This window comes from Amphiprion ocellaris, chromosome 3 (genome assembly GCF_022539595.1).
Source record: "Amphiprion ocellaris isolate individual 3 ecotype Okinawa chromosome 3, ASM2253959v1, whole genome shotgun sequence".
NCBI classification, from domain to species: domain Eukaryota; kingdom Metazoa; phylum Chordata; class Actinopteri; family Pomacentridae; genus Amphiprion; species Amphiprion ocellaris.
This window is the reverse complement of record NC_072768.1, coordinates 25,486,464-25,506,396: the sequence shown is the minus strand read 5'-3', so window position 1 is coordinate 25,506,396 and position 19,933 is coordinate 25,486,464. Positions and strand designations below refer to the sequence as shown.

Here is a 19,933-nt window from a genome sequence, read left to right as displayed (position 1 = left end):
GTCGGTGAAAAATATGCATCACAACCGCCAATTTGCGACACCCGCCGGCACGTGGGTATTCATTTGGAGTCTCGTTGATTTTGAGATCCACATACATACACTATATTGCCAGAAGTATTTGCTCACCTGCCTTGACTCACATATGAAAGTAAGTGACATCCCATTCCTAATCCATAGGGTTCAATATAACGTCGGTCCATCCTTTGCAGCTATAACAGCTTCAACTCTTCTGGGAAGGCTGTCCACAAGGTTTAGGAGTGTGTTTATGGGAATTTTTGACCATTCTTCCAGAAGCACATTTGTGAGGTCACACACTGATGTTGGACCAGAAGGTCTGGCTCTCAGTCTCCACTGTAATTCATCCCAAAGGTGTTCTATCAGGTTGAGGTCAGGACTCTGTGCAGGCCAGTCAAGTTCATCCACACCAGACTCTGTCATCCATGTCTTTATGGACCTTGCTGTGTGCACTGGTGCACAGTCATGTTGGAAGAGGAAGGGGCCAGCTCCAAACTGTTCCCACAAAGTTGGGAGCATGGAATTGTCCAAAATGTCTTGGTATGCTGAAGCATTCAGAGTTCCTTTCACTGGAACTAAGGGGCCAAGCCCAGCTCCTGAAAAACAACCCTACACCATAATCCCCCCTCCACCAAACTTTACACTTGGCACAATACAGTCTGACAAGTATCGTTCTCCTGGCAACTGCCAAACCCAGACTGGTCCATCAGATTGCCAGATGGAGAAGCGTGATTCATCACTCCAGAGAAGGCGTCTCCACTGCTCTAGAGTCCAGTGGCGGCGTGCTTTACACCACTGCATCCCACGCTTTGCATTGCACTTGGTGATGTATGACTTGGATGCAGCTGCTCAGCCATGGAAACCCATTCCATGAAGCTCTCTGCTGAAGCACTGTTCTTGAGCTAATCTGAAGGCCACATGAAGTTTGAAGGTCTGTAGCGATTGACTCTGCAGAAAGTAGGCGACCTCTTCACACTATGTGCCTCAGCATCCGCTGACCCCGCTCCGTCAGTTTACGTGGCCTACCACTTGGTGGCTGAGTTGCTGTTGTTCCCACACACTTCCACTTTCTTATAATACAGCTGACAGTTGACTGTGGAATATTTAGGAGTGAGGAAATGTCACGACTGGATTTGTTGCACAGGTGGCATCCTATCACAGTTCCACACTGGAATTCACTGAGCTCCTGAGAGCGACCCATTCTTTCACAAATGTCTGTAAAAGCAGTCTGCAGCCTAGGTGCTTGATTTTATACACCTGTGGCCATGGAAGTGATTGGAACACCTGATTCTGATTATTTGGATGGGTGAGCAAATACTTTTGGCAATATAGTGTATGTGAGCAGGTCTTCACCAACATGAACTACATTAAACACAGACATCGCTCACAATCCTGTGTGAAGATACAGGTGACGTCTTACAGCCCTGATTAATGCAAAAATCACATTAACCAATGAAGATAAATATTAGTGGTGGGACACGAGTTTAAAAATTAGTCTAATTAATTAGAGGCTTTGTGATTAATTCATTGCGATCAATAATAAGCAAACTTTTTCAATTCAAATAAAGTGTGGTTGACAACTGAATCGATGAATAGCCATAAACGTAAACTTAAAGAAGAATGTTTGTTTCATTTAAATTTATCTACATTTTTCATCTGTCTACTACATTTACAGATTGCTATAAACTCAAAGTGCAATTGTAGTGATTATATTCAACATTTTAAAACTTTTTGTAAACTCAAACACTTCCAGTGTCTCGAAAAGTGGTCTATTGTGGGATGCCTACACCGTTTGATGGTACCAGGACTAACGTTAGCTCTGGTGCTTACAGCAACATGTTTTATACTGAGGTGATAACGTCGACTTGAAGCGCTGCGGTGATCAGAAAATTCTTGGTTGCACAATTTGCACACAGCCACGCTTTTATGCAAGCTGCCACTGGGAAGATTGTTAAAAGAAAACTTTCTTCCCAACAAGGTCAATGTGGTCTCCTCTTCCATCACTGTCCACCAAACTTTCTTGTGCACTGACATCACTCAATGTGTCCTGTGCATCTTCTTCATGGCTGGCAAACAGACTTTAGGTTCATTACTGCCACCTACTGGGCTGGAGTGTTCATCAGAGTTACCGGTGTGCCAGAAATTAGGGAACTGAGAAAAGTGCGATTAAATGCGTTTTTTTTAAACTATTTATTTTTTCTTTATTTAATTAATTGAAATTAACAAATTAAAGTCCCAGCCCTAATACATAACGGAATTGCCAAATATTTTACATATAATCATAGACTTAGGGTTAATGAAATTCCATTTTCTCTGTAGCAGTTAATTGATATCATAAATGCAACACACTACAGTTTTTTTAATACATAGCAAAAAGGTTTTAAAAAATGATATATGCAGTGTTATCTTCATTTTAAATGTCAAAAGGTTTCTGTGGCTCCCGGTGTTTTCTTTTCTGTGGGAAATGGGTCCAAATGGCTCTTTGAGTGTTAAAGGTTTCTGACCCCTGATGTACACAGAGGAGTGGGTTATAAGTCAGCCCTAGGTCCCAAAACATATGATCCAATCCAACTTAAGTGCATTCTCAATTAAGCTGGTGACATAACACAAAATTATTTTTTCCACCAACAAATCATGTAATAGATCCCTGGTCTCCTGGGTGGAAGTCCTGTTCTTCCTCTCCTACTTCCCAACAAGGACTTTCTGACTCCTTATCACTGGAAGCCTCTCTTACACGTTCTTATCTTTTAGGGACAACAGGTTTTTCTTTTAAAACAGAAATAATAATGCAGTTTAGTAGTGTAAACATTTTTGTGAAACAGGGTTGAATAAGCCACATAACACAGAGAACACACAGAGTACAGAACTCCCAACTATCAACAATCAGTTGGTTTTCACTGTGTTTTTCTCTCAAAATATTGGTGTACATTTCAGCATAATAATACCACAAGAGATTCTGCAGCAGAATACTGTGATGTAAATTCCTCTTCATGACATTTAATATTGTAATGTCCCTTTACATTGCTACATTTTACATGCCTCTTTTACGGCTGTAGTACCTTTATACACTGCTACCAGATTCCCTTTTCCTTTATTTCTTGTACATTTATTATAATTGAAGTTTGCTAAATATGACACCACAAAGTAAGATTCCAGCTGAAGCAGCTGACCCGCAGTACAACCTGAGCCACAGATATGCGGTACAGCAGGGCAGACTGACCTGTCATGATCGCTGCTTCCTCTCTTGCCTGTAGTGGTGCGAACAGCTCTCAGCTCACCGTTCATCTTGGTGTCTGAAAAACAAATCGTCATATCAGCTTAAACAAGGAGGCCTGGTGTCTCACTGCCTGTCTGCAATGAAGGTGGAAAGGAAACACAGCCTGATCCTGCTGCTATCTCTCTCCCACACACACTTGCACACACATTTCCACGTTACAACACATTTCCATCACTTTAAACGATGTCCTATCGACTTAAATTAATTTCCTAGAGAATTACGCTTATGCTGACCTAAAACCAAGTTTGCACCTTAAAGCACTGTAATGATGTTTACTTCATGGGTTTTTGCTGTTTGTTCTCAAAAGCAAGTTACGTCACTATAATGCAATTGTGAAAACAGAAGAATGTCCCCATAGCATGAGTGATAGACAAAGTAAACCCACACACACACACACACACACACACACTACTGTACAATACCAGACAAACAACTCTCATACAGCTCTGTGTATTGCACCACTCACAAAACTGAATTAAGAGGGGAAAACTATGACCACACACACATAATACACAGCTGCACGCTGCTTCACTCCTCAAACACACACACAGACAGAACCAGCGGGCTCAGCCGGCCACCTTAACGAGCGGCCTAAGAGTCTAATTGGCCTCCATCTGTCAGACTGGAGTTAATTTTCTTTCACATTCATACTGCTTCCCTCCTTTCACCAGCAAAACGTGTACCCGCCTGTCAGGCAGAGAGAGAAGAAAAGAGTGTCTGGCTTTGCAAAAATACAAGATTGATTTCAGAAAACACATAAACTCTTGCAATACAATAAAGCTAAGACTTCATGCAGCCTTCATATAGCCCTAAGGATTGTTATGTAAAATGTAAAATGCTGTAACCCCAAGGAAAACAAGAGCATCAGTTCTTCAAGTAAAGTCGCCTAGTGGCCTTGCAATTATGCTTTATTTTTTTACAGGAGCAAAGGAAACATTATTATAGAGGAACAAAGTCTGCATAATGTGGAGAATAGGGTGGCTAGATGGCATAAAAACATTAGGCTTTAAGAAGTGGGCTTCTATTGATTAAATGTTTCATTTTGACAGTCAGTGTTTGTCAATTTAATCATGACTCTGATCGTTCCCTTGTGTTAACAGAGTAACCTCAATCTTTTCCTTATCCAATTCTTTGGCATTATCTTAACCAAACTAAAAGTAATTTTAGTTCTGAAACTGATTTGTGACAGTTATGGATGGGAAAACAAAGTAATCCAAAAGAAAGAGGCATCAAGTCAGTTACTCATCTCATCGCATCCTGGCCTGGGCTTTCTGCATGGAGTTTGCATGTTCTCCCTGTGCATGCATGGGTTTTCTCTGGGTTCTCCGGCTTCCTCCCACAGTCCAAAAACATGCTGAGCTTAACTGGTAACTCTAAACTGTCCATAGCTGTGAATGTGAGTGTGATTGTTTGTCTCTATATGTAGCCCTGTGATAGACTGGTGACCTGTCCAAGGTGACCCGTCTTCACCCTAAGTCACCTCACGACCTGAATGAGGATTAAGTGGTGTATAGATGATGGATGGATGGATGGATGGATGGATGGATGGATGGATGGATGGATGGATGGATGGATGGATGGATGGATGGATGGATGGATGGATGGAATGGAGGTGAGGTTAAGATGTACTTGCTGTTGCAAAGTTTCAAGGTGCATCAGTGGATGCTTTGACTAGTAATAGGCGGTAAAAAAAAAATCAGGTCAATGCAGGTAGTGTACGCTAGGTTAAACTGCTCCATATTACGTTCTAAGGCGATCACTGGTCAGCAAGCTGTATTACTGATTAACGGAGGACTGTGAGAAACAATCCTCTGCTTAATACTGATGGATCTGACTCAAGCTCCACAAAAGAAATGGTTTTCTTTTTCACTCAAGTGAAGAAAATTCTGTTTTCTCAGCAATGCAATCAATAGTCTGTTTGCCCTGTTACACAACACAAAAAACAGTTCAATTGCTTGATTTTTTTCTGCTTTCTACAATATTCTACATGTGTTATTTTGAACATCATCAGTCACAGGTAAAGTGTTGCTAAATTTGCATTTACAACATCCAAATGCTGTCCTGTCGCCTGGAAATACTCTTTGTCATGCTTTAGCAACTGAGTCATGTGTGTGAACTTGGGTCAGTCAAGTATCCCAGCATGCATTTCACTTCAAGAAGGAGAAGGAGAAAAGGAAAAAAGGAAGAGAAGAGGAAAGACATGGTGAAAGGGTTATAATGGCTGACACCAGATTTATTGAAGCAGTCTGCAGGTGATGTTGAGGACAGTGACAAAGAGGCAGAAACATCAGAGAGCCATGAACAAGGAGCAGCTGCTCACCATGCTTACATGCTCTGTGCTGGTAACTCACAAAATGAACTAAATGTTTATGCTCAGCTTGGGGTTTCAGTGCTAGAGGCCTGCTGAAGGTTTGACAATTTCCAAGGTGTAACTCTGACTCTACATAAGTAAGAAATTCTTGTTAAATTCCTCTAAAATGTTTATTAAAAATACTGATCAACTTTTAGGGCTGCACAGTGGCTGGGTGGTTAAGATCCCCGTTTTGCGTCCTGGCCTCCCCAGGATCTTTCTGCATGGAGTTTGCATGTTCTCCCTGTGCATGCGTGGGTTTCCTCTGGGTACTCCTGCTTCCTTCCACAGTTCAAAAAACATGCTGAGGTTAATTGGTATCTCTAAACTGTCCGTAGGTGTGAATGTGGGTGTGCTTGTTTGTCTCTATAGATAGCCCTGTGATATACTGGCAACCTGTCCAAGGTATCTCCTGCCTTTGCCCTAAGTCAACTGGGCTAGAATCTAGCCCCTTGCGACCCGAATGAGGATTAAGCAGTATATAGATAATGGATGGATGGATGGATGGATGATCAACTTTTAAAGTAAATAGGTACAATGAACTTGTAGCCTAAATCTGATAATTTTCTTCTAGACTGCTCATCAATTCTTTTTTACATTGATGCCTATAAGACAAAAAAAAAAAACTGTTGTTACATACTCTATAGTCTAAAACAAAACATGACTCTGAAAGGAAAGGATGCAAGAAGAGGGAGCAGGAACCAGCACAGATCCAACAAGAAAAGCACTCAGAGAGCACAGTGCTCTGCCAAGGCTGCTCAGTCTTGAATGGTTTCCAATGAATAAAATGATAAAATCTTTTTAAAAAATTCATTGTCCGCAGCGGTTGATTTGTGGTAGGATCGCAATCATGTAATCATCAGCAGGCAGCTGATGTAGTATTCACTTTTTATAGTTACAGTAACGCCGTGCTGCTATCTTGCAATGATACAGAAATCTTTAACAAATCCATGGATTCAGACTATAAGCCACATCACTGCCAAAATCTAAACGCTTGGTTCTTGTATGACCTTCCCTGAAAACTTCATCCAAATCTGTTTGTCCATTTTTGAGTAATGTTGCTAACAGACAAATAGACAAACCAACGCTGATCGTCACATAACTCTGCCACTTTCCTTGGTGGAGTAACAACAGATTTAAACAGTTACATCCTAAAATAATTGTTTTGAATGTGGTGTGTGATTTGTAGCTGGCGCAGCTGACTCTGAAATCAGTTGCCCTCATTGGTGCCCTGTCAGTGGAAGAGGATGTAAAGTCTGTTTTTGAGTAATGTTGCTAACAGACAGACAGACAACCCAACGTCGATCGTCACATAACTCTGCTGTATTCCTTGACAGAGTAACTAGAAAAGCACTATTGAAAGTTATGAATTCAACTCAGAATTGTGGCTTTCCACAGACCTTGAACTAAAAACTTATTCAAGTCAATCATTTGAAATTTTAGCCTAAAACAAACAATACAGATAAAGAGATTTTTTTTTTTATCAAAGACTCATTGAAAGACAATCATGTTGGGAAGTCCTTCAATGTAAGTGGTGTACCAAATGGGCTGCATAACAGCAAGTTCCCCAGCTCCTTTTTATCAGCCGGCCCCTGTGGGAATGTCCTTAGTTTTGCAGATATTTTATGTAACCAAAATTATTTAAGAAATTAAAACTTTAACCTGATAATGACATTAGATGCAAAATCAGAGGATCATCAAAGCTATTCTCGTCTCACCCAGAAGGGAACACAAACATCTGAAACAAATGTCATGAAATTCTAAGCAGTCATTCTTGAGACTTTTCACCAGTCCTACAAATGTGAATGTAAATATGACACTACAATGTTTCACCAAAATCAGTGAGTTCCATTGTTATGGATCCTCAATGACCTTTCAAAATTTCATGACAAACCAATGCCTAATTGTTGAAACATTTCAATCTAACCCGGAGTGGTGGACCACCGGATCATCACTGCCATAGAGCCTTGTGAGAAATGTTTCTTGTAATCACAAAGCCATCCATCCATTCATCCATTCTCTTCCGCTTATCTTAGGTTGGGTCGCGGAGAAGGCAGACGAAGCAGGTCATTCCAGACATCCCTCCCCCTGGTGACATCAGCTTTTCCTGGAGGATCCTGAGGCATTCCCAGGCCAGACGAGATATATAATTCCTCCAGCGGGTTCTGGGACTACCACATCCGCATGGGTCGCCTCCCATGCGGACGTGCTCGGAAAACCGCCAAAGGAAGTCTCCCTGAAGGCATCCAAATCAGATGTCCAAACCACTTCAACTGATTCCTTCTGACGCGAAGGAGCAGCAGCTCTAATCCAAGCTCCCTCCTGATGTCCAAGCTTCTCACCCTATCTCTAAGGCTGAGCCCAGCCATCCTGTGGAGGAAGCTCATTTCGCCCCCTTGTACCCGTGATTTAATTCTTCCGGTCAAAAAGCCTTGATTTTGTGAAATCAGGAAAACACACTTCATTTTTGTGAAGTATCTTCCTTGTAGTTACAAAAAATGTTGACTGTCCTCTCTGGTGTTCAGTGGCCAGGTTCCCTCCATCTCTACAGTCAGTCATCATTTCGATTCTTGAATTGAAAGCAGAGAGGAGTCCGTCTCTCCATGACCTCCATCAGCGCTCTGTACTCGGCTCTGAGGACCCCCACGTCAGCCCATGTTCAGCGAGGCAGCAGCTGGCCTGTCATCTCCCAACATCCCTCTCTTCCCATTTGTAGACCTGACATTCGGCAGCAGGGTTGTCTATTGCTGCCACACCACATGCGGCTTGTCTGACATTAGTCTTTTAGTGCGAGGTTTATGAGTGCCGTCACTCACCATCTGTTAACTGACGGGGTGGCTTCAATCGTTCCCCCCCACAGAGATCAATAGGGTTGCCAGGTCGCCACAGTGCGCACAGCGTGCTGAATGGGTGATTGTGCATCATCAGCTGAGTGATTACAGCTATTTGCTTGCTTATAGTGCTTTGCATTGTTTGGACAACACATCACGTTTATAGAGAAGAGAGAGAAAGAAGGGTAAAATGAGAGAGGAGGGGACGAAGAGAGAGTGATGACAGGACAATTTCACACCCTCATGGTTATTGATTTACAGGGACAGGCTGTTCAAAGTTTGGCAGGAACGCCAGAGCACAGTAGAGCAGAGGCTGGTGGCTGGGGTTTGAATGAGGCCAAAACAATTACTTCTGACTGTCCAGCTACATTTGTTTGTGACAGTTTGTTTGAAAATGTCGGCTTGCTGTATAGTGATGATGATGATATGTCTGCCTCCATCCGATTTTTCTTACTTTTGATGTACAGAAAAGTTCTGAGAGACTTTAAAACAGTCATAGCTTGAAAATTGTCCTCATATGGTCAAAATCAAACACTAGCAACAATGTCCATCCATCCATCCATCCAGCCATTATCTATACACCACTAAATCCTCATTAGGGTTACGTGTCTCCATGTCATCCATCAGTGCTCGGTACTCGGCTCTGAGGACCCCCACGTCAGCCCATGTTCAGCGAGGCAGCAGCTGGCCTGTCATCTCCCAACATCTCCCAATATCCCTCTCTTTCCATTTGTAGACCTGACAGTCGGTAGCAGGGTTGTCTATTGCTGCCACTGGACACCCTCACTGTAGGAGTCGGAATATAGTCTATCCCAGCTGACTTAGGGTGAAGGCAAGGGACATCCTGGACAGGTCACAGGGCTATATAGAGAGACAAACAAGCACACTCACATTCACACCTACAGTCCTGGTCGAAATGATTGGCACCCCTGGAGTTTTTCCAGAAAATACACCATTTCTCGCAGAGATTGTTGCAATTACTAATGTTTTTGGTATACACGTGTTTATTTCCTTGATGTGCATTGGAAAAACACAAAAAAGCAGAAGATAAAAGCCAAAATTGACATTAATTTACACAAAACTCAAAAAATGGGCCGGACAAAATTGTTGGCACCGTCAACTCAATATTTGGTTGCACACCCTTTAGAAGAAATAACTGAAACCAATCGCTTCCTATGACCATCAACAAATTTCTTACACTTCTCCAATGGAATTTTGGATCACTCTTCTTTTGCAAACTGCTCCAGGTCTCTCAGATTTGAAGGGTGCCTTCTTGTAACAATAATTTTGAGATCTCTCCATAGGTGTTCAATGGGATTTAGATCCGGACTCATTGCTGGCTACTTCAGAACTCTCCGGCACTTTGTCTCCAACCATTTCTTGTTGCTATTTGAGGTATATTTCGGGTCATTGTCCTGCTGGAACACCCATGATCTCTGACGCAGACCCAGCTTTCTGGCACTAGGCCCTACATTGCAGACCAAAATATTTTGATAGTCTCCAGATTTCAGGATTCCTTGCACACCATCAAAGCACCCAGTGCTACAGGCAGCAAAACAATCCCAAAACACCTTTGAACCTCCACCATGTTTGACTGAAGGTACTGTGTTCTTTTCTTTGTAGGCCTCATTTCGTTTTCTGCAAATAGTAGAATTACGTGCTTTTCCAAAAAGCTCTACCTTAGTCTCATCTGTCCACAAAATGTTGTCCAAGAAGGACTGAGGCTTACGTTGGTACATTTTTGCAAACTCTAGTGTGGCTTTTTTATGTTTCTTTGTCAGCAGTGGGGTTCTCCTCTATCTCCTGCCATAGCACTTCTCAGTCACATGACAACGTATGGTCTGATCTGACACTTTTGCACCTTGAGTCTGCAGGACAGCCTGAATTTGTGTGGAAGTTGACTGAAGATGTTTATCTACCATTCGAACTATCCTGCATTGCATTCTTTCATCAATTTTTCTCTTCCATCCCCGTCCACAGAGAATTAGTCACAGTTCCATGGGTTATAAACTTCTTGATTATATTACGCACAGTGGACAAAGGAACTTCAAGATCTCTGGAGATAGTCTTGTAATCTTAAGATTGTTCATATTTTTCCAGAGTTTTGCTCCTTAAGTCCTCAGACACTTCTTAGCTCTTCTTTCTCTTCTTCATGCTTTGGTGTGACACATAGGTACACAACACAAAGGTTGAGTCAACTTTTAAACGTTATTGGCTTCAGGTGTGATTTCTATATTTCCAGCACCTGTTACTTTCCACAGGTCAGTTTAAATGAGCATCACATGTTTGAAATAAAATTTACCCACAGTTATAAAAGGGTGCCAATAATTTTGTCCGGCCCACTTTTTGAGTTTTGTGTAAAATTAGGTCAATTTTGGCATTTTTCTTCTGCTTTCTTGTGTTTTTCCAATGCACATCAAGGAAATAAACGTGTGTACCAAAAACATTTGTAATTGCAACAATTTCTGGGAGAAATGGTGTATTTTCTGGAAAAATTCCAGGGGTGTCAATAATTTCGGCCAAGACTGTATGAACAATTTAGAGATACCAATTAACCTCAGCATGTTTTTGGACTGTGGGAGGAAGCAGGAGTATCCAGTGAAAATCCACATGTGCACAGAGAGAACATGCAAACTCCATGCAGAAAGATCCCAGGAAGACAGGAACGGGAACCGGGGATCTTCTAGCTGCAGGAATTCAACACAAACACATAGCAACATTTTCTGTCGGATCAGTAGCAGATCAGAGTAGCAGTTAGACTGTTTTATCACTAGAACATATTCAGAATCTCCATACTGTACTGCAGTCCTGTTTATGAGACATCATCTTTCATCACAAGGAATGAAAAGATTTGCCGATAGGCCTGCGATAGAGATCAGTGAGAAGCTGCAGCTTGTCTGAATTGTGTCTGAATTAAAATTCATTCTGTGCTGTTGAAAACTGCCTGTCCAAACAAAGAAACTGCCTTTGTTAGTGTAACTTTAGCTTAGTCATTTAGTACTTTTTATTGCAGAGTGTTGCTACTATTCTGATTTTTTTTTAAAAGGAGAATTATTTAGCCTCAGGATAACCTGATCTGGACATCAAAACATTTTAAGCTTTCCAAGTATTTGGTGTTGCACACCTTTCATGGCACAAGTTGTGCAGATATCAAGTAGTAAAGCAGTTTAAGCATCATTATCCTCCCAAAACACTTACCTATGCTTAAAAATTAAAATGTATAATATATTTGACAAACAATGATGTATGTAAATTACATGCCCACTTAATGATTTAATTGGAAATTCAATTTTATTTATGCTACAGCTAGGACAGCTCACTTTTAAAATCATGTTTCTTTTCTGCATTAGCAAAAACCTCAAGTTTTCATATTTTACATGGTTCATAATCAGACAACACTGTCTCATTTACAGACAGCTGACAAATTAAAGGACTCTAATGTCTTACTGAGGTGTTGGACTAACAAGTGCCACCAGAATAAAACCTCTCATTGGTGTTGAATTGGGTTGAGATCTGGTGATTGTGAAGGTCATAGTCTATGAATTACATAATTTTTATACTGATTAGAACCATTCAGTGATTCCTTGCATTGTAGAGACTCCACTCAGGACAGAAATGTTTCATTATAGGACGAAGGTGATAATTCAGAACAACATTGTATTTAGGGCTGCAACTATCGATCAATCGATTAATCGTCAAAGCACGCTAAGGCATCAAAAGCATAAGTGAGCACGCTATGCAACAGAAAAAACTGCCCGAGCAGAGCGCTGAACACGGACAGACATCCACGCTGTATCGTATATATGTTATATATGCATGACACAGCACGGAAATGCACGCTGTATCGTAAATCCCTGTGCACGCGTGGGTTTTCTCCAGGTACTCTGGATTCCTTCCACAGTTCAAAAACATGCTGAGGTTAATTGGTGATTCCATAGGTTTGAGTGTGATTTTTTTTGTCTGTATGAAGACTCCAGCGCCCCCACGACCCTATGAGGATTAAGTGGTGTAGAGACAATGGATGGATGGATGTATTGGGACCTACTTAACAATTTTTTCTGGCATTCTGTAAATAATAGCAGTGTGGCTATTGGAATGTAGCCTGTAATTAGGGATGACCAGTGGTGGCCTCAGGATGCCTTAAGCTTGTTTTATGCTTGTTGCGTCCGTGAGGTCCGTGCAGCTCCGTGCAGACAAATTACACCAATTTAGCAGCCACGCCCCCTCAAGCGGCCGCTCTCACGGAAAATTTACGCATCATGCACCTCCACATTTTTCTAACTATGCGGACAGAGCCACACGGAAAAACATGGCAGAGGACCAGGACCTACTCGTAGCTGAAGTCTAGAAATACGTGCACTTATACGATTCATCACACAGAGGTCACCACGACAACCAGGTTATGAAGTATTCATGGTGTGAAATTAAAACTGCTGAAATGCAACTAATCGGTAAAATGCCATGTTGTAAGTGGTGTAAATAATGGCAGACTTCTTCTGCTCTAGTTTAGTACTAGAGTAGACCAGGTAGAGGTGTGTATGCGATACACTTCCCCCTGCAGTTTGGGAGCAGACGCCGCATGGAGTATAAAGTCATACACGTTCTCTCACACGTGTCATTCGTGCGGAAAGCATAACCCAGCATTTAGCCTAGACCAGTGCTTCTAATATAGTGGGGCGCACTCCCCTGGGTACAACCACGCAGATAAGCCGCTTGAGTTTTTTCAACAAAAATGTGCCGAATATTGCCAACAAGCATGCAACTTCGTGAATGCTACTTCGGTAAACCAGCGAGCACTGTTAGCATCATATAAGGTGGGATACCAAATTGCTTGGTGCAAAAAAACCCACACCATAACAGAGGAGCCAACACTCCCTGCAGCATTTGATATGGTCTCTGTCATGCTGGATGATGCAAGTGCCGCAAAAATAAAAACTATCCCTCTGTCCCATGACATTGTCGCCAGACGTATAAATGACATCGCTAACAATCTTCAAGAACAGCTGGTAGATAAACTCAACGACAAACGTTCTGCCTTACAATTCGATGAAGCCTGTGACAGCAAAAAAGGCTGCTTGTTTTTTACTTATGTACATTTTGACATGACAAACTCCCTATGTGAGGATCTACTTTTTTAAAAGTATGTCAGAGACCAAGAAACAGCTGGAGAGCTGTTCAAAATGACCAAGAATGAGCTAAAGTGGGAGAACTGCATTGGTGTTTGCAGTGATGGTGCACAGACCATGGCAAGGATGAGAAAAGGGCTTCAGGCACTCATCAAGAAGGCCTCACCTAATGCTGAGTGGAGACACTGTGTTATACACAGAGACACACTGCCATCAAGGAACATTTCCTCTGAAGTAAGAGAGGTTATGATTGACATTCTAAGTATAGTCAGTTTTATAAAGACCAGACCACTAAGAACAAGAGTTTTCTCTGCTATCTGTAAGGAGATGGGAGCTGAACATAAAGCTGTGCCGTTTCACAGTGAAGCAAGGTGGCTGACACGAGGGAAAGTCTTGTCCTGGGTTTTTGAGCTCAGAGAGGAGATTAAAAAAAATTTGGAGCAGGAGCACAAGTGAAGTCGAAGAAAAATTTTGTGATGAAAACTTCCTGGTGAAACTGGCCTACTTGTGTGACATATTTGAAAAGCTAAATGAACTAAGTCTACAGCTTCAAGGGAAAGATAAACACCTCCCTCAAGTCACAGACAAGATCAGATCTTTCACTCGAAAGCTTGCGATGTGGGCAGGCGACTATCGAGAACCTGCATGAATTTGTCGAAACTACTGAGTATGATGCCATCTCAGTGATCCATATATTTTAGCAGCATATTTCATCACTGATGAGTTTCTTTAAAAAGTACTTCCTGAAAACAGCTCCCAGTATGACTGGGTGAGAGATCCTTTCAATGCGCCAACTCCCACTGGTTTCAGCTCTGCAGAGGAGGAGCAGTTCATTGACATGACATCTGACTCCATATTAAGACTGAGGTTCACATCACAGACACTGAGTGAATTCTGGCTGAGTGTAGAGAGGTGTATCCACTCATAAGGCAGAGGGCTGAGGGCATTCTTCTTCCCTTTGCAACATCTTATCTTTGTGAAATTGGCTTCTCTGCTGTTGCTGCACTGAAGACAAAGTACAGATCCCAGCTAAGCATTGAGCAGGAGCTGAGAGTTGCGGTATAATGCTTCAAACCCTGCTTCATAAAGGTGTGCATTGCAAAACATGCTTGTGGTAGCCATTAATCGTCTCGTCAAGGTGCCCCTAAATCCCAGCTTTGCTCTCCAGTCTGCAAGCTCGTATCGTCAGCTACGCGAGTAGTGAGTAGGACTGTTTTTTTTTTTTTTTTGTTCCCATCGCTTGTTTTTAGCCACGATTTAATCCTGCTTCTTCTCTGCTTTAGTTTCCCATCGGTCAGTCATCCGTGTGCCATCTTCTGGCCGTTCTGGCACGTCTCTGCCAGACGCCGACTCCCCGATCCTGCCTGCCTCCCTCCCGTCGTTTTGTAGTTCAAGTGAGTTTGACCGTTTCGGTAATTTATTTTTGAACTTTTACGTTTGCGCTGTTGAGCTTGCCCTCCTGCTCTTAGTTTAACGTTCTGAGTTGTTTTAAATAGAATCCCCGGGTTTTTGAATGGAGTTTGGTTTTCCCATCCCGACTTCTCCCGTAGCCAGTTTCTCTTCTGCCTTGTTTTATTGCGTTGTTAAATAAATCTCCTTGGTTCACCTGTCTCGCCTGATCTGTGTGCCTGCACTTTGGCTTCAGACCCCGCCCCACCCTGTCTGTGTCAGAATCAATGTTGCAGCTGCACTGACCCAAATATTTAAAAAAAATATTCAGGTCTAGACCCTGATGAATTTATACAGCCTTTTTTAAAAATATTTTCTGACATAAGGGACTTTACATACTCTTCCACTGAAAGGGCACCAATGAGGGCAACTGATTTCAGAGTCAGCTGCGCCAGCTACAAATCACACACCACATTCAAAACAATTATTTTAGGATGTAACTGTTTAAATCTGTTGTTACTCCACCAAGGAAAGCGGCAGAGTTATGTGACGATCAGCGTTGGTTTGTCTATTTGTCTGTTAGCAACATTACTCAAAAACGGACAAACGACTTTGGATGAAATTGAATTTTCAGGGAAGTTCAAAAATGACACAAGGACCAAGCTATTAGATTTTGGCAGTGATGCGGCTTATAGTCTGGATCCACGGATTTGTTAAAGATTTCTGTATCATTGTGAGATAGCAGCACGGCATCACTGTAACTATGACTACAAGTGAACAGTACGTCAGCTGCCTGCTGATGATCCCATGATTGCGATCCTACTACAAATCGATCATTGCGGACCATGAATTTTTTGGAAATCATACAACTGGGCAGTCTTGAGCAGTCTTGCACTTTCTGGGCGCTTTTATTGTTTCTAAATACAATCAGTGCTGGAAAGTGTGCCAGCAGTCTGGTCATGATAAGAAAATGCTTTATGTGGACTTTAAAATTTACTAATTAGTAGGGCTGGTCCGAATAGCAATTTCTGGGCTCCGGATATTCGGGCCCAATTAATGACGAATATCTGCATATTCGGCTTGTCGGGGATGCACTCCGTCAGATTAGCATTAGCATGGATATCTCCGTCTTCAGCATTTTGTCAGGCGAAGAGAAGCATGACATCAGAGTAAGTAGGTCCGCATGATATTCCAAGCATACTGAAAACGGGTCAAGGAAAATCTGCAACTTGTCCAGCCAGAGGTACAACAGGACATTATTCATGACAAAAAACACCGGACCCGAAAGGATCTACTGCCGGTGTCACAGTGGATGAGGACAACTTGCTGCAACACTCCCAGAGGTTCCATATTCATGAGTCACTGGGTCTAAGCTGTTTTAGTGGCATGAGGGGTACATGCACAAGATTAGGCAGGTGGTTTTATTGTTGTCACTGCATGGTGTATCCTGCTTCTACTACTGAAAACATGCTGTAGTCTTTCACAGTTTTGTTGCTGCCTAATATTGTATGACTATATTCAAGTTTACTCCAAGTCAGATTAATTTTATTCTCCACCTCCAGCTCTGCTCAGTTGGCAGCCTTCCCTTCCCTCTCCTTCTTCGTCCTTTCCCTTTCTGTATGTGGGCGTGAGTGTGTGGGTGTGTGTGGAATGTGCAGGTGCAGCCATTGGATAATTACCTGAGTGAGCACACCTGCGGGAGGAAGTGGTCTACCTTTTCCGTCTACACTCCTGCATCATAAAAACCTGACTCAGATTACTGTATAATGCCGGACCGTTGAATAACATACAGTTAGTTAACCCTGCTCCTAGTTATTGTGTTACTTGCTGTTTCAGTCAGTATATTTTCTTTGTTCAGTCCGTGATCACTCCTGCCTGCAATGCTAATACTGCATGACCATCTGTACCTGCCATGAGAAACAGAAATTAGAAATAGAAACAGAAACTCTTGTGATCCAAGATTTTGTGGTTTCTTGTGCCGTGCTCAGTGGCGTGCTATTCCCCGGACCCTCAGCTTGGTATAACCAAGTCCTAGTTAGTCTACTTTACTACCTATGCATAATCTAAGTCTGTCTGATCAGATTGCTTATGGTGTTTTCTAACCACTGTGTTTTCCATGTAATTCATCCACCAGCCAGTAGTTGTTCCCCTGAGTAGTCACCCTGGTTAACCTCCCCAGCCACATCACTTCCCCTTGACCTACATTTGACTTCCTGTAAATATTGTACACATTTTGTAGATTTATTATTGGATGTGGAGTTACTGTGTGCTGTGTTTCTGTCACCTTGCGCTTGAGCCTCTCACCCGATCCGTGACAAAATCACTTGATTAATGTCACTTTTTGACAATGAGGTGTGCAGTAAGAGATGAGTGTATTTGACATTTGTGAAATTGCTAAACATGGCTGCCTGCTTTGCTGTTTATGAAATACCTCATTCAAAAAATTAAATGTGGGTATGTAAGTCTTTCAACTTTAACAGGGTGTGTAGTTGTGTTAGGAAACAAACAATTTACAGGAAAATACTAATATATCAGGGCTGCATAGTGGAGTAGTGGTTAGTACTTTCGTCTTGCAGCTAGAAGATCCCTGGTTCGCGTCCCGGCTTTCCCGGGATCTTTCTGCATGGAGTTTGCATGTTCTCCCTGTGCATGCGTGGGTTCTCTCCGGGTACTCCGGCTTCCTCCCACAGTCCAAAAATATGCTGAGGTTAATTGATCATTCTAAATTGCCCGTAGGTGTGAATGTGAGAGTGATTGTTTGTCTCTGTATGTAGCCCTGCGACAGACTGGTGACCTGTCTAGGGTGTCCCCTGCCTTCGCCTGAGTCAGCTGGGATAGACTCCAGCCCCCCCCCGCGACCCTAATGAGGATTAAGCGGTGTATAGATAATGGATGGATGGATACTAATATATCTGTCATCAGTAACATGGCATCAGAGCAGCACCATCATATGACAGAAATAAGGAAGTTAAAACCCAAAACATTTCTTGTTAAAACAAATGGATGAATGAGAAGTGCCAGAATATCTTATAGAAAAGGGTATTAAACTGTCAGGGATGTTTCCAGCAACAGTGACTTGATTAAAGGCTTTGGTGCAGCTGCTGAAACTAAATTTCGGTGTCAAAAGTGAAATTCAAAACAATTTCTTTTTTAGACAGTACAATTTTCAAACCTAAAAACCACACCCAGCCCTCTGTGTAGAGACATAATACCTGGTTCATTGCTCATACAAATTGCCACTTGTGAAGACCATGTATATCATGGCAAACTGAAGTTTTGAAATGACTCCTCCAACTCTGAATTTTCAAAAGACAAAGAGACAAATGCATCCTTCATAGATTTATTATAGGTTTCCTGGAAACATATCAAAGTCAGAATTATCCGTTTTGGTGATCCAGAAAATTGTGTTAATCAAATTTTCTTAGTGGCATGGAATCCTAACTTCTCGTAAGTGATTACATTTGACTGCAGCTGCTGACTCCTCTCAATCAGTTCAAATACAGCCCATTTGATACACTCAATGGAATCAGCTACAAATACTACAGTGGGAAAGTTTGAGGAGCTCAGCAAAGGTCTGAAAAAGCAAATCATGGACTTGAACAAATCAGGTAAGTCACTTGGATACATTTTTATAAATTAGAAGTTGCTGGAACACAGTTGTCAGTGCCGACAGTCATGTGTTTTACATCACCGTGGAACGAGAGGCTGCAGTCTAAGGTGGAAGCCCTTCCTCTAGAAGACCTGGCATCCACATAGGTGGACATCTTTTTTTTTTAAAAGAGCGTATTGGTCATACTAATAATAATAATAATAATAATATAAAATATAATCAATATAATAATCAGATATTAGACATTATCAGATTATTATATTTATTGGTTACTCCTTATCCCAAATGACTAGAAGAAATCTAAAATGCAAGCCCAAGGATGCAGAAGTTTGTCATTCAGTAATTTAGGAGCTATGTATGAAACACATGATCAAAACCAGGGTAAGCCTCAGAGTCAGGATACTCACATCCACATAAACCCACTCAGTGATGAGTGAATTATAAACTGGCAACATTTTCCTGGAGAGAGGCGATATTCTCCTGCACTATCTTCATATTAGCTGTCTCACAGCATAAAGGGCAGTTCTGTCAGTTGTCAGCCCTGCACTAAACTGACAAGAGCACTCGATCTGTCAAATGCCGAAGCTGCTTTGGGAAACTCCTCAAGTGGCACACACACATACCTACACATGTTTTGTGGGATCATTACAGTCACAGTAAAGAATTACCAGTTTTCTTCAGTCTGTCAAACACACAAAGTTACTGTGTGTGTATGTGTGTGTGTGTGTGTGTGTGTGTGTGTGTGTGTGTGTGTGTGTGTGTGTGTACTCACGTCTGTCTCTATGGAAGGTGCTCCTCAAATGGGTCATAACAAGGGAAAAAGAAGAGAGAAATTCAACCTGACGACTCAGAGAGTAAGAGAGAGACTGAATGTTCGCTCACTGAGAGAGAGACACAGGCAGAGAGAGGCAGAGGTAGAGAGGTGACCGCTGAGAAGCCAGTGGGCTGTACCATCCACTGAGAGCAGTGGAGAGGAGGGGGGGACCAGTTCATTTTTCTGCAGGAAAGTGGGGAGGGAGGATGAGTGTGCATTCAAGTGAGAAAGGAGGTTGTGTAAAGCAAGAGAAGTGGAAAGAGTTGAAGGGAATAGAACAAAACAGAAGGCACGGTGCTCCCAGTCATCAGTGGAACAATTTACTGAACTGTTGTAATGATGTTCCAGATGCCTCTCCACTGATGCTGTCCTCTCAGTAGTAATAACAGGCAGGTGACCGTTGAAATTTGTCTCATGGCGATGTCATGCCACCTAGTGGATGAAAACATGATTGCTCAAATTGTTCAAATTGCAATTGCATGTTTTCTTTCTGTCTACTACAGCGTATCTATCTGTTCTGT

At 42.1% G+C, this 19,933-nt stretch overlaps 1 protein-coding gene across 3 annotated transcripts in view; it reads right to left on the bottom strand.

The window, feature by feature from the left end:
• Positions 1-19,528, bottom strand: part of LOC111564031 (RNA-binding Raly-like protein) — a 78,109-nt gene extending 58,581 nt beyond the window's left edge. For all 3 annotated transcript variants that reach the window (XR_008600243.1, XR_004846788.2, XM_055006686.1), the window contains exons 1-2: positions 19,371-19,528; positions 3,236-3,308 (exon numbers count right to left, since the gene is read on the bottom strand). Coding sequence is in view for 1 of the 3 variants with exons in the window: in XM_055006686.1 (XP_054862661.1) it covers positions 3,236-3,308; positions 19,371-19,407 (110 nt within the window). In the remaining 2 variants the exon portion in view is untranslated. The remainder of the gene's footprint in view (positions 1-3,235; positions 3,309-19,370) is intronic.
• Between the last annotated feature and the right edge of the window lie 405 nt (positions 19,529-19,933).